Source organism: Thunnus thynnus, chromosome 18 (assembly GCF_963924715.1).
Source record: "Thunnus thynnus chromosome 18, fThuThy2.1, whole genome shotgun sequence".
Lineage (NCBI taxonomy): Eukaryota > Metazoa > Chordata > Actinopteri > Scombriformes > Scombridae > Thunnus > Thunnus thynnus.
This window is the reverse complement of record NC_089534.1, coordinates 13,116,543-13,130,892: the sequence shown is the minus strand read 5'-3', so window position 1 is coordinate 13,130,892 and position 14,350 is coordinate 13,116,543. Positions and strand designations below refer to the sequence as shown.

Here is a 14,350-nt window from a genome sequence, read left to right as displayed (position 1 = left end):
CATTTGCCTTTGGCTATATTTGTCCAAATGTTGACAGAGCATAAAACATGACTTTTTGAAAACCTTATTTGAGCCCAATTTTCCCTGGCAAAGTCAACTTACCATTTGATGTTTTCCAGCATCACCCCTACCAGGTGTTTGCTGTCCTCTACTGGTGGACACTGAAGCAGTTGAGTTAAATGTCTTGCTTAAGGTTTGGATTGTCAGTCAATAACAGGAGAACAATACTAATTAATACTAATTATTATTTTTTTAACATGTTCCTATGTTGGTGATTTAGTTTGTCCACTACACTAACCTACAGGCTGCTGCTGACAAACTACTTGAAGTATTTTATCTGCATTTTAGACACCAGCAAACTGGACATGCAGAGCTCACTAGATCCAGTGTAATCATATGAACCATAGATTGGATGCTATATAATTACTATTGCGGCTTCAACTTATATTTCCACATTTAGACACCTCTTGGGTGAAGGAAGGCAAACAGTATTGTTACATTAAACACTAAAAATCTTATTTTAATCCAAATTCTATGATGATTTTTCTTCAATGAGGCATCATTGTAGCATTTACAGCAGGAAATCAGTGCTGCATGGATTTTGATAGCTCTAAAAACAGCACAGGAACCAACATATTCCTCAGTATTTGTAGTAATTTTGGACCACTAGGAATAAGGTACAGGACTATGCAGGATAAAACTGCTCGTTAGAAAACATGTAATGATTTAAAAAAAACCCTTTGAAAACATGATTCATTTTTGTTTAATAAGCAGGAATGCACAGATTATATTAATTATAGCCTACAACAAGACCACAGAATTAACCCTGTCATGATATTAGTATGATATTGTGACAAAGTTTGATTATGTGTAAAACTAGTCAAAACAGTTTCAGTGTTTACTTAATTGATATTCTATAAGCTGATTGTTTTCGGTTCATTTCTTGCTTCATATGATCGTTTTCGGTTCATTTCTTGCTTCATATGATCTTTTCTTTCTCTTATGATTTCTACCAATGATCTCGCCTTCGGTGCTCCACATATCATGTGACGGGGGAGTGGTAGAAAATCAGGAAACACATCGCCGCTGCGAGTCTCAAGAAAAGGTAGAGTCCAAACTTTTACACAACTGAGCTGCAACATTTAGTAAGAATGAACAACACTAACACATTAGGATGGTTAACGCGGGTTTATTGACGTTGTTTCACATTTCTGGAACGAAGAAACTGAAAGATTTTGTTCTGCGAAAAACGAGAAAGGAGAATCTTCAAATTGTGCTGCGACTTTGTAACTTAATGACTTCTGCAAAGCGCTGCATGTTTGAGGAATAAATCTTATTTAAATCATCTTTAACCCTGATAAACATAAGTAGATCATACGTGAATAGTGATCCCTTACGCACTCCTACTGTTGTCATTGGAAAGCTCCTATGATTTCCGCATTGGGACAAAAACACACAAACAGTAGGCCTACACACACGGGCAAACAGTATAATTAATGCAAGAAGCATGGTTATAAATGTCTAATTTTGTTTTTAAGTAAAATCATGAATCATGATCAAAATTAACCCCGCCATTAGCAATGACAGTGTCGGATATAGCCTCTGATCGAGTTTCCTAACAGATGGTTATTTGCATACTGGTCATAGTTTCAGTCTTCTTATGTCAACAGTACAGGAAGTCTGCATGACAGGGCTGTAGTGAACAGTCCTGTCACACACAGATAAGGCTACATGCAACAAATGAGCAAATGCTTGATTTAGAAAATGGATTATAAAGAATAACATGTGAAAGACATTGAAACTGAAAGGCCACATACATGTTCCACCATCTGCTGTAAATGACCATGTTGTAATAACTTGCCTGACCTGGAGTAGATGGCCAAAAGTATAAGGACACCCCTGTGTAATCAAGTCTGGGGCTGTTTTTCAGTGTATCCCTCTCTACTCCAAAATGTGTTCCAAGCAGAGTATTTGATATGTTTTAAAATATGTCTAGAAGGGAATTTAAGTTCCAGTTAAGGGAAATCTTAATGCCACATCGTTCAATGATATAGACAAAAAGTGCTGTGTGGCAACAATTTTGGGTGGGCCCTTACCTGTTTCGACATGACAGTGCACCTCATTAATGCTCTTGTGGCTGAATGGGAACAAATTGTTGCAGCCAGTGTACAAAATCATGTGGAAAGCCTTCATAGAAAAGTTGAAGGTGTTTTAGCAGCATAGTCATGCTCATGATTGTGGAATAAAATGTTCAAAAATTACTTCAGGTGTCCACATACTTTTGGCCAGAAAGTGAAGCTCAAAGACATGTCCACGGGATTCAAACTTGTGACTAACATGACTGTTATGGGGCTTCTAGTCTCAGCACAAGGCTAAGAAGGAAAAGAAACTACCACAGTAGATATTTTTGGTGTTTTACGGTTGAGAGGATTTGAAAGTAGGCTGAATATAGTTTTTATGCCAACATGAAATCAGGTTACTTGCTATAACTTTAATGCCAGCAGCACACCACTGACCATGTTTGTTATGTGTAGCAACTTTATTGCCTCTATTAAAGCTACCCCACATGGAAGTGTAGTCACTAAAAATGATCCAAAACAAAAGTTATTCTCTCAAATCACCAACACACTAAAATAACATCAGTAAGTAAGGTAATGACATCTCTGTTTGACTCATGAATGAATTAACAGACAGTGTTGTTGTTGTGTGTCCTCACAGATCTCCATCATGGCCTACCAGGCTGGGATTCAAGAGGAGCCCAGTGTTCTGGTTAACAATATCAGCTCCAACATCCAAAAGCTGACACTGCTGAGTAATGCCCACACACACACACACACACACACACACACACACACACACACACACACACACACACACACACATACAGAAGTCATCCTCATCATCTGCAACAGTCAGATAACATCTGTAGTGACAGTTTATTGCCTCCAGTGTGTGAATGGAGTAAATAAACAATAACTTCTTCCCTCTTTTCCTCCTCAGTCTCTGAGCTGCAGAGGGCAGTGTCTCTGTTGGGAACGGAGCAGGACAGCAGCCAGCTACGACACTCGCTGTGAGTTAAGTGGACTTGATTATGACATGCGCTTACATAATTAATCTATTATGATGAGCATCTTTTATAGATGATTAGTGCAGATGCTGGTACAAAACAAATCAACTTTTCAACCATGCCTGTCATACAGTAGGCAAGTTATAAACCATTAAAACCCATACTGTATCAATACAGATACAGCTTTTTAAACCTGATATCAATCATTTTCACTGCAAGTAGCCTCTCTGCTACTTCTCCTCTCAGTGATCTGACTGTCATAAAGTCTATAAAGTCTTTTTGTGCTCAAACAGAATGAATTCTGCGTGTCTGACATATTTTTGTCTTTGGTCACCAGACAACAGAAACAACAGCAAGGCAACCAGCTAGCTAAGGAGACTGACCGACTAATCAAGGCCTTCAGTGCACTTCCTGTCGGCGCAGATCAGGTACTGAACTCTACAGTAACTTTGTTGTACACTATTGTTTAAAGCCACCAGACTGAATAAAAGTTGCAGACAATTAGCTCCAGCTCTAACTCTTGTGGCCTCTCTGTTGATATTTGTTTTTTTACATGTCTTTCAGCGACAGAGAAAGATACAGAAAGAGCGTCTGTTGAATGACTTCTCCGCCGCCCTGAACAGCTTCCAGAAGACGCAACGCCAGGCAGCCGACAAAGAGAGAGAGTTTGTGGCCCGAGTCAGAGCCAGCTCCAGGGTGTCGGTGAGTAACCTGCTGTAACATGTCACAAGAACAGTTAAGGTGGAGCAGAGTGATATCATACAAAGGTCACCACACCCATGCAAGAAAACTGGTGAACTTCCTAAACAAAAAAATGTGTTTTTATGCACTTTAGTAATATCAGGAGCTTGATCAGTGGGTACAGACATGAATTTAAATGTAAGACCCTGGCAAAGAAAGTTGATAATGTAGACATACAACCCCCAGCTGGGTGCATGCCCATGACAAAAGCAGCAAACAAAGGACAAGGAGAGGTAGTCTGCAATTGTAAAATACCTCAAAATTTAATGATGCAATGTTTCGATCATCAAGGTCTTCATCGGGCCGTGTGAACAAAAAGCAGACTGCATATACAGACAAAAAAAATACAGCTCCACCTACAGTTAGAGGATTACATGATATAAAATAACACAAATGTAAGACCCATTATCATTAACTACTGAGAAAATATTTGGATTTTCGTAAATATGTAAGAGGCAAGATCATTTCCTTTTTAGCAACATCTCCCACTGCTGTCAGCCAATTTTATAAAAGAGCTTAACATTGGTAAAAAGTAATTGCAACACATAAATGTCTTGTAGGCTACATTTCTACCCTTATTATTCTCAATTTATAGCTATTATTCATAATAATTTAACCTCTATGTCCATGTCCTTGATGGAGCATATCGGACTCTTGGGACTGCAAACATTTGAGAATTAGCATTATATACTTCCCCAGATATCTGCTGCCTCATGTATCTAAACTATACAGTATTATACTGTATAATCTTAGAATTTCTACCATCAGACACTGTCTTCTTTTGGATCTAAAATCCCATTTTTATCTGAATTCTGAAAGCAATTTTCAAAAATCTAAATTGTACCTTTTAATTTTAAAAACTCTGTATTCCACTGCAGTATACTTGCAATTTATAAATATATAATTTAAACAGTATGTCAAGAAAGGTGCTGTTAAGCTTTTATTTGTTGTTTTTTAAATTTGTAATACAATGGATGTCAGTAGTCTGGAATTTGTTGTCAAATTTATTTGAACTGAGAGTTTACATGAGAAGCTTCACAAGATGTAGTTCTCACATTACTGTGCCAGACATTTAGACACTGACTCCTTTGGGAGAGCCTGCCTGCCTGCTTGCTTGGCAACTTTGTTCCCTTGTCGCTTATCTCAGTGCACAGAAAAGTACCTGTATCTGCTGTGTTCACACTGATAAGCAGGAACAATTCCTTACTGCTTTGACTGGTTGGTAATTCTTGGCTGGGACGAAAATCTGTTCGCCCTATAATGTCACCATACATGAGGTTTTTGACAATTAACTTTACTGCCGATACTGACTATTATTATAATTAATGAGATATTACGGTGATGTATGTATTCATAAACCTCTGAATTCACTTTAACAGGGAGGCCAGCCGGAGGATAGTTTTGGAAATGTTCCTCCTTCGCCAAGGTAGGTCTTACATTTCTGTTTATTATCATACTTTCTTTTCTTTTAATATTATCATCATTATTATTGTGTCTACATTTGTTTCTGCAGTGACTCCCAGATGCAGGCTCAGGCTGAGGCCATCACTGAAGAAGACCTGAGGCTAATCCAGGAGAGGGAGTCGTCCATCAGGCAGTTGGAGGTACAAAAAAGAACCAAATGTCTACACCAGTGTTGCCAGTAATATATAATGTATATAGTGAAGTCAGAAGCATACATTAATCACTTTTCTTTATGTTTATTAATTCAGGCTGACATCACAGATATCAATGACATCTTCAAGGACCTGGGGATGATGGTCCATGAGCAGGGAGACATGATAGGTAAACTCCTGTCACTGACATGTAGATGTTCCTTTATTAATACAGCTGCTTACAACTGAGACATCACTTACTGATAACAGGAATGTGGGCAGGGTCAACTCAGTATATGCCACATTTTAACCCAGAACCTGCCTAGAAAATAGCAGCGATTATTAATGTAATAATGTATTCTAGATGTTCACAAAGTGGGATATGAAAAGATACAGTATATTAATTCCTGAATACCTCAAAGTCACAATGAAACAGCATTTTTAAGGCATCTTGCCTGTTGAAACAAAACTTTTCAAGTACATTTTCTAGCTATATTGTCAGTTAGTTAGTTGCCTCCTGTTAATCTCTGCAACAAATACTGCACCTGTTCTTTGTGAGCTACATTTTTTATTGCAGTCAAGTCTATTTTGTTCATATAATTATATACAAATTTGCCTAAAAAAGGTCTTTATTATCTATACAACATATGACAGCCCCTATTCTTCAATAGATGCAGTAAGAAAAAAACTTTAACAGGAAAAAAAGGAGAATCAGCACAAAGAACTGAATGATAAATTCTAAATAAACTAAACTAAAACTAGTTTATTAAACTAAATAAAGTGCAAACATATATGAAGAATATTACTTTAATCAAGCAATTCTGTACATACCCAGTCTATCTACTTATCTAATGACCGAGCAAATACAATTGTGTAGATTTGTCTCTTCTGCCCACCAGTTGCTTGTAAAACTAAAAGTGTGTGTGTTTTCTGTATGTGCTCTGTAGACAGTATAGAAGCCAACGTGGAGACCGCAGATGTGAATGTCCAGAGGGGCACACAGCAGCTGGCACGTGCTGCAGACTACCAGGTAAAACACAACTGGACAGACAAGAGGATGGACAAAAGAGAGGACAGACAGATACACAAATAAGGGAATAAAAGAAAGGAACAGCAGGAGGGGAGAGGAGTTCAAAGAATAAATGTTATAGAAGTTAGCTCGTAGCTGGTGAACCGGTGGAGGAGTCTTAACAAGATTGGTTGCTCGAGGCGTCTCTGACGTAGCAGTATGTGTGCATATATGACCCTTCGACCTCCTTCACAAGGACTTGCTTGTGTAACCAAGTTTTTAGTCAGTTTGCTAAAGTAAATAAGAGTTGGAGACAGAGGTGTTAAGGAGAAATATAAAAGAAAAAGCCTAATCACAAGTTGTGAGTCATTTCAAACCATTAACTAGTCTGAGAGGAATAAACTGATTATATTTTTTACTTATTTATGACTTGAACAACCACTTTGTGCTTCCCCCCACCCCCAAGCGGAGCTCCCGTAAGAAGATATGCATCCTGATGGTAGTGTTGGCCATAGCTGCTGTTGTTATAGGACTCATCATCTGGGGCGCTGTCAAATAATGAAGACTCTTCCTCTCCTCCTCTTCTCCTGTTGAGTCATCAGCCTGGACAACGGATGTCCTCCTTTGCCTCATTGAAACTGTCTGTCTGTCTTTGATTTGATTATATTTTTAAAATACTGTCGTCTTTTATCGAAACGACTGCACAGCCTTCACTGTGAAACGAAACCAGTTCTGGTAGCTTGATTGTGATTATCAGTTTTAATTGAATGATTTGTGTGTGATTTAGGCGTGATTTACGAAGACAGGAAAAGTTTTAGTCCTCATCTGATTGTCAGAGGGAAGTGTAATCATAGGTGGAGCTTGCTGTATTCATTGGCAGCCATGTTGGCTCCAACAACTGTTGCTGAGTAACCGTTGCCACTGCCCTATCAATGTTTAGAGGCTCACTGACTAATGAAGCAGTAATTTCCTCTAGACAAGTATGGATGGGTTAGTAAACCAGTGCTCTATGTGACGGTGCTTTTTTTATCATGTATCTCCTGTACTTTAAGTTATAATTAATTAAAATGATAAGTTAATTTCTATTCAAATTTATGTAGTCGTATTACAATCACTAATCAAGACATGACCATCCTAAATCTGTGGTTATGACAGTATATCACACTCCACTATCAGCCAATCATTCCAGATAAGACTTTTTGTTAAATAGCTGTTGTTTCCTTTGACTACACAAATTGTTTTTAACTATGTAGCCCAGAAGACTGGAAGTCAAGAATGTTTCCTTTTTATGATTACTTTATTCATTAAATTAAATATCACATTTCAGATGAGTACACACACATAATGTAAGTATAACATGTAAATAGGACAGGCCAGGTGAAGTTATAGTTGTTTTTTATGGATTGTTTTAACCTGCTTTGGTGTGCTGTACTTAAAGGCCCTGCATGCCCACACTGGTGTATCCATGTTCTGGTTGATTAGACCTCTAATTAGCCAACCTAAGTGAAAACACCTGTGTGGGTTTACCATTTGCGTGGACTTTACCCATAGAAAAGTACTGACAGTCAGCTGTCACTCTTTTCTGCACCTGAGAAACTACTTTTTCTATATTCTTGATATGAAGAAACCAAAATTTTTACACATCCAAAGTGCAGTTAGTTAAAGCAAACACTAAATTGTTTGCCTCTACTATTATACTCAAATGTAAAACTATGATTACATGTATATTTTTAATAAAAAGATTTAGCTGCCTATTGTGTGCTGAATAAATTACCTGAATGTACTGAAGATGAAGTGAGAAGAGTACTTTTTACTGAAAACACACATTCCCTAATGGCGTGATTACAGTATCCTACAGTAAAAATACTGGGTGTTAACTTTATATTTATTTAAATAATTTGACATTAGACTGTTTTACAGTTTGAACTAGTACAACATATTACCAACAGTGCTAGATTGTTAATTCAATAGTTAGTTTAACATTCAAAGTTAAATGAAAAACAGGCAGTGGACACGTCAAATTACATATCATTTGGTGCTTATTTATTTAGGTACAAGTCACTCCAGAAAACAAAGTTTAAATGTGTCAACAGAGAGTTTTATCAACATGATAGCTCCACTGTGAAAGCACTAGTCTCTTTATGGAGGGAATCTGATGAACTTTATGTGACACTTGTCTTTGTTTGGTTGGAAATACTCAGGTAATATAGGTAGAGCTACTTTTAATTTTAAACCGAAATGGATATTCTGTGTAAATAACAGTAACTTTTTACCATTTTTGAAGGTCAATCTGATGTGATGCACAATAGAAAATACTGGTAGGATTCAGATCCAGGTCTGAAGTTAGTCGCTTTAGTCAAACTCATGGACATAAAGGATCTATGCATTAAATAGACAGTACGTAAGTGCTGTACTTGCACTTTGCATGAGTATTTCCACAATATGCTGCTTTATACTTTTACTCCACTACATTATATATTATTATAAACACAAAATTTCTTTTCAGCCCTCTACATTTATTTGACAGCTTTAGTTACAAGTTAAATAGAAGATTTCACAATGTGTGCTCTGCTTATAAAATATGATGAATTCCTACGGCATTGATCAAAATACCAAACTGTAAAGTGGTGCTTAAAATTAGCGCAACCTCAACTAAAATACTGCTTACATGTTAATACATCACAAATAATAATCCTACTATGATGCATTGTATATATGATGATTTAACACTAAAGGACATAAGTTCTTTTGCCTTTAATATTTAAGTACACTATTTGTATGAGTATTTTAAAATTGTGCTATTGGTATTTTTACTTAAGGATCTGAATAATTCTTCTAACTGCTTTTTGGCTGTGTGTCTTGTAAGCATCTCTGTGTCTTCCCTGGGACAACACATATAACAATATATGTCAAAATGTCAATATATATCAACAAGGCCATTGAGGACACTGAGGCCATGTCTTCTGGAGATTTAGAAACCAATAATGTACAATTTAAAAATTGCACATGGTGGGTATAGCATAGGCTGATTCTGGTATTTTTGGACTAAATATATTCAAAATTGACTCTTCGCGAAAAGATGAACAAATAAAGGACTCACTATTTCTCCAACAGAGTTACATTCCTGTGTGTGAGAGGCAATGTGGAGAAAGCTGTGAAAACTGGATCTAGAAGATTTCAAGTTGGGAAATTCCAATTTATGTAATAGATCAATAATTTTACTGGGCAATCTGCTGTGTAAGTCAAACACAACATAGTGTTAGCAAAGGGGGTACAGATAGGTTAACCAAACAGCTACTGTTCCTTGTAATCCAACTTTTCACCTTATTCTATTTAGTGTTAGTTTGCAGATCAAAACCTTGTTAGAATCACAGTTGCTGCACGCTTTCAGTCGGGGATTGGTGAAATGAGTGAATGTCAAACAGTGTGCGAAATAAAGAGCATACAGACCAAAGGAGGACTGAAACATATCAGCTTGTCTGTGCATTGCCTCAAATCAATGGATCTGTTGTCTTGTCCTCTTTGGACTATTTGTTTTGCAGCATGTGATGATGAAAGTCACATGGAACATACATGATTGTGAGTTTCAGGTTCACAATAAGGTCCAGACTTTTCATCTTTGTTTATTGAACTCTGGGGGGCCACAAATCTGCACACCTATAGATGATGTGAACCAAACAGGACAATAATGGGATCTTGTTGTTTACCTTTTGATATTTGCTTTGAAATTTAAATCCAATGAGCTCTTGGCAGAGCATTCAACTTAAATTGTTTGCTGATGAGGTTAGGCATGAAAGCCCTCCATGTCAATGATTGAATCACGGTGAAAGTCTGCTTCTTGAATTGACTGATTGCTTTTTCATGCTGTCATGCTCGTTCAACCTCACACTGTCTGTCTCTCTTCGATTGTATGTGTGTGTGTTTGTGTGTATATGGGGGAGAGAGACTTTCTGTTTTTGGAGTATTTGAAGCTCTATGTACACACTTTCTTATCTTTCTGTCATTGAACTACGTGTCACTTGGACTAAGATCTGTGTTTGCTTGTGTCGGTCAGAACATGTATGTGAACAGAGTACATAAGCCTTTTGTCTATGTAACGACTCTCAGTCCAGAGTAGACACTCTTGACTTCATCCCTCTCTGCAGTCCCAGCTCCTCAGTCATGCTGCGTCCGACTGTCCTCAGCCTCCTCTTGGCATGTGCAGTGTCTTTCAGCAGCTCTGCCGTAGTCATAGAAAATGGCATGCCCATCCTGTGGACTCATACAGCCGGCCAACTGACTGACCTGCCAATACAGAATGGCATCTTGACTCCCGAACCCTGGCACTACCTTCACCGCATGAGTCTGTACCGCCTGATGATAGCTGCTACAGACCCATTTATGGGATCCATGGGGACAAATGCCACAGATAGTCCTATGTGGGGACTGCCACTGCAGCTTGGATGGACGCTAACTTCAGGTGAAATGAAAATTATGATCTTTTTTTTTTTTTAAATCAACATTTTTTTAATCAAGTGAAAAAGTTTACAATTTAATTAATAAAAGGATAATCATTCAGGTAAACAATATCAGCACATACAAATCAAATTTAATACATATGAAATACATATGAAGAAGATAAAATGAATATATTACAAAAGACATATACACAACTATAAACATGTTCAGTCAGAGGTTTCAGGGAAAAAAGCTCCATAATGTTTCAAAGTCTTATTACTTTTACTTTTATATACTTTTTTGTTGTTTAATAAACTGAATGTAGAGAATTCAGTTCTGGGAGAAAAGGTGAGATCTTAGGGTAGTGATTTAGAAAATTTTTGTTTGTGAATAAAAAAAAAAAACTTTGCATATAGAATAATGAAATTTATCAGATATTCAAGAGTACCATCATCTGGATTATCATAGTGACAAATAATATCTTCAAAAATGTGAGACTCTAGATCTGTCCAACATATTTGAGATATTTCACAATCAAAAAATAGGCGAGAAAATGTTTCTATATTATGTTTACCAAATGTGCAAGAACTATCAATGTCTGTAAAGCAATAAAACAATTAGTATGGTATATTTTATACAAAATTTTGAGACGTACATATAGCCTTGTTTGAAAGAGCCAAGCCCTTCTCCAGCTTATGTTCTCAATTTGAGACCTCCAGAAAAACTTGCCTCTAGGTACAGTTTTATTCTTTCTTTGAAAAGTTTGGCAGATATGCTTATTGTTACACTTCATATCTGTTAGTTCAATTCCATCCCACATCAGTAAAGGCTGTTTTATATTATTATCACCAAGTTGCTTTTCACAAATTGAATTAATCCATTTGGAATAGCATGAGTCAAAGAATTAAATTCTCTGAAAGGAATTGGAAAACTGTGTACAGACATAAACTGTTAAGAGGACAGAATATTGCCAAATTCATCAAAAAGACTGAGAATATGAATTATATCTCTTTGGAACCTTTTAGGAAAGAATAAGGATTTGTCTCTAAGAAGTATGTTTCAGTTGTTCCGGAGGATACAAGCCCGCAGATACATCAAACGCTCAGCAATGACCTTTGACCTATAGAATAAACAAATAACCACCTTTTATAGATTCCTTGATTCATTGAAACATACTCATCACATTGTAGCCCCAAACTCAGTGGACATAACACCATAGCTACCTAAGAATCCAGACAGAAGCTGATGATGTTATGTATGATGTGTTGTTTCTGTAGGGCGTCTCGCTGACCCAACCGGTGCTACAACCTGCGGTCTGCAAACAGGAGATACTATGTGTATTTCTCCTCAGAGCTGGTGGGGCTGTAAGTATACCAGGCACACACATGCACACACAGACCACTAAATCCTAAAAAAAAAAAAAAAAACACCTCTGTCTTCCTCCAGGTGTGAACTACTTTGCCTCTGTACTGCCCTTCCTGTCTGCTGCACAGCAGGGCTTCATGGGAGCAGGAGTTCAGGTACGTGTGCAGCAGGAGACCTCAAACTGACAGTGAGATAGTTGGAGAAAAAAAAAAGAGTAAAAGCTGCACTTGTGGAATATATTTGGATGCTATTGTTTTAATCTGTAACCTGCAAACAGTTGTGGTTCTGATGATGATGGACAATTGTGTTATTATTAGGTCCAGATGCAGGCCCCTGCAGGTGCAGAGGACTTTTGTACCACCTATGCTGACTGTGCAGCTCGCTACCCTGACGCCATGGCTAAGTGGGATGCCTTTTTTACGGTACATCAAATGCACACACACACGCACACACAAATCCACATATGGCTTACTGGTTTTGATATACGTTAGAAATACATTAGTGAACACTGTGTCATGTATTAACCATTTTGAATTCAAACACACATACAGAAAATACAGTTTTTAAAGGGGCACTACACTGATTTTACACATTAATGTGAGTTCACTGGTCATTGGGAGAACTACTGAACCAGTGCAAACTGTTGTATAATGTGTGTTTAAAGGGTCTCAAGACTGCTGCTGAGTCTCCTCTGCCTGAAAATGAGAAGAAGGACTCTATCCTCGGTCTCTACTGGGAGGCCCAAATGACTTCAACTTATGCCTCTGCAGCATGCAATGCCAAGTAATCTATCTATCTATCTATCTATCTATCTATCTATCTATCTATCTATCTATCTATCTATCTATCTATCTTAGAGCAATAGTCAGTGGACATTTTTGACATGCTGAGAGTTAGATGAGAAGATCCATATCAGTATCGATCTTCTCTTCCCAGTGTCCAAGTATTCTTTTAACTTTTCTCATCTCTGTCTCCCTCCCCTGTCCTCTCCTCTCTCTCAGGCAGAGCTACTATTCCTCTCCTGAGGTGTCCTTCGCTAAGAGCTGGCTGAACTCAGCAGAGTACGTATCGGCGGCACACTTCCAGTCCAATTTGGAAAAATCTGTGATGTTCATACTCCCTCTGCCAGGCCGAGTTTTACAGGTACATACCCACAACTTCATCCATCCTTTCTATCACACCTTAAAACCTTTGTAGTTATCTAATTATTGTCCTGTCTGCCTTATCTTTGCCTACAGGAGGGCGACATTGCACCTAACATTGCTGATATGAGTCAGGATGAGAACCACACACTGTCTGTCTTCTCCTGGATGAACAGTATGAACAATATACTGGGTAGGGAAGACACACACACACACATACTATGATATAGCTTTTTTTAAAAATTGAATGACCAAGCCTTTAAGGATGATCATTATCGTGTGTCATCTACCAGGTGGAACATTGGTGCGTCTGTGGCGCAAATCCATGTGTTCAGTGACCACAAGAGAGAAAGGCCGGGAGATGTTGGAGCAGCTCCTTCTGAATCCCAGCTTCGCCACAAGCACTTTCCTGTCCATCGTCACTGGAATGTCTACCAGCTGCTGAGAAAGACACACGGAGAGAAATGGCAACTCCAGTCATGTAATAGCTTTCCCATCCAAAAGTTGAAGACATATGCTTTTTACAGTAAGGATTACTTTTGAATTACCCACAGGGAGGTTTCACTAAGAGAAGACTCTTGTAATACAAATAGACATAAGTAACATTTCTTTTCCATAAAAGTAGTTCAAGTACTGAAAGTAAGTCCTGTCATTGTTGGGAGATCAACAGGCACTCCTACTCATTTTATTGCATTAAAATAAATAAAGTTACAGTAAAGCAAATGACAAACACAAAACACTGGAAGCTCTTGTTTGAACTCTTGTTTGAATTCACACACACATTTTTTTTTTTTGCAGAGAACATCTTATTTGAGGACATGTAGATTTTATCTCAGGACTACAATATATTTCAATGTGAGCAGGTTCAAAGGTCAGACTGCTGCTCTCAGATTATTAATATGACAAATGACAACATTTATGGGATTTTTTTCTCATGACTGTTAAGATAATCAGTCTACTAACTACACTGTTGAAAACAATAACCTTACTCCTA

At 37.7% G+C, this 14,350-nt stretch overlaps 2 protein-coding genes across 2 annotated transcripts; both read left to right on the top strand.

Annotated features, from left to right (window-relative positions):
- The first annotated feature begins 973 nt into the window (after positions 1-973).
- stx7l (syntaxin 7-like) lies at positions 974-8,200 on the top strand. Its single transcript, XM_067572258.1, has 10 exons — positions 974-1,105; positions 2,719-2,812; positions 3,001-3,070; positions 3,405-3,495; positions 3,632-3,769; positions 5,188-5,234; positions 5,322-5,412; positions 5,521-5,593; positions 6,351-6,433; positions 6,879-8,200. Exons 1-10 carry the CDS (start codon positions 1,016-1,018, stop codon positions 6,969-6,971), a joined length of 870 nt encoding a protein of 289 aa, XP_067428359.1. The 5' UTR covers positions 974-1,015; the 3' UTR covers positions 6,972-8,200.
- A 2,297-nt stretch (positions 8,201-10,497) lies between these two features.
- Positions 10,498-14,093, top strand: LOC137169187 (protein LEG1 homolog). The gene is made up of 8 exons (XM_067572219.1): positions 10,498-10,871; positions 12,127-12,213; positions 12,296-12,369; positions 12,532-12,636; positions 12,879-12,997; positions 13,216-13,357; positions 13,453-13,549; positions 13,650-14,093. The coding sequence occupies exons 1-8, from the start codon at positions 10,574-10,576 to the stop codon at positions 13,799-13,801; spliced, it is 1,074 nt and encodes a 357-aa protein (XP_067428320.1). The 5' UTR covers positions 10,498-10,573; the 3' UTR covers positions 13,802-14,093.
- The last annotated feature ends 257 nt before the right edge of the window (positions 14,094-14,350 follow it).

What these genes read in the sequence shown, in the direction of transcription:
- stx7l (XM_067572258.1), top strand. Translation starts at nt 1,016, where the DNA reads ATGATCTCGCCTTCGGTGCTCCACATATCATGTGACGGGGGAGTGGTA. An exon ending in TTCCTGTCGGCGCAGATCAG is followed by an intron (nt 3,496 to 3,631) that starts GTACTGAACTCT and finishes CATGTCTTTCAG; the next exon opens with CGACAGAGAAAGATACAGAA. An exon ending in CGTCCATCAGGCAGTTGGAG is followed by an intron (nt 5,413 to 5,520) that starts GTACAAAAAAGA and finishes TTATTAATTCAG; the next exon opens with GCTGACATCACAGATATCAA.
- LOC137169187 (XM_067572219.1), top strand. Translation starts at nt 10,574, where the DNA reads ATGCTGCGTCCGACTGTCCTCAGCCTCCTCTTGGCATGTGCAGTGTCT. An exon ending in TCCTCAGAGCTGGTGGGGCT is followed by an intron (nt 12,214 to 12,295) that starts GTAAGTATACCA and finishes GTCTTCCTCCAG; the next exon opens with GTGTGAACTACTTTGCCTCT. An exon ending in TGCCAGGCCGAGTTTTACAG is followed by an intron (nt 13,358 to 13,452) that starts GTACATACCCAC and finishes CTTTGCCTACAG; the next exon opens with GAGGGCGACATTGCACCTAA.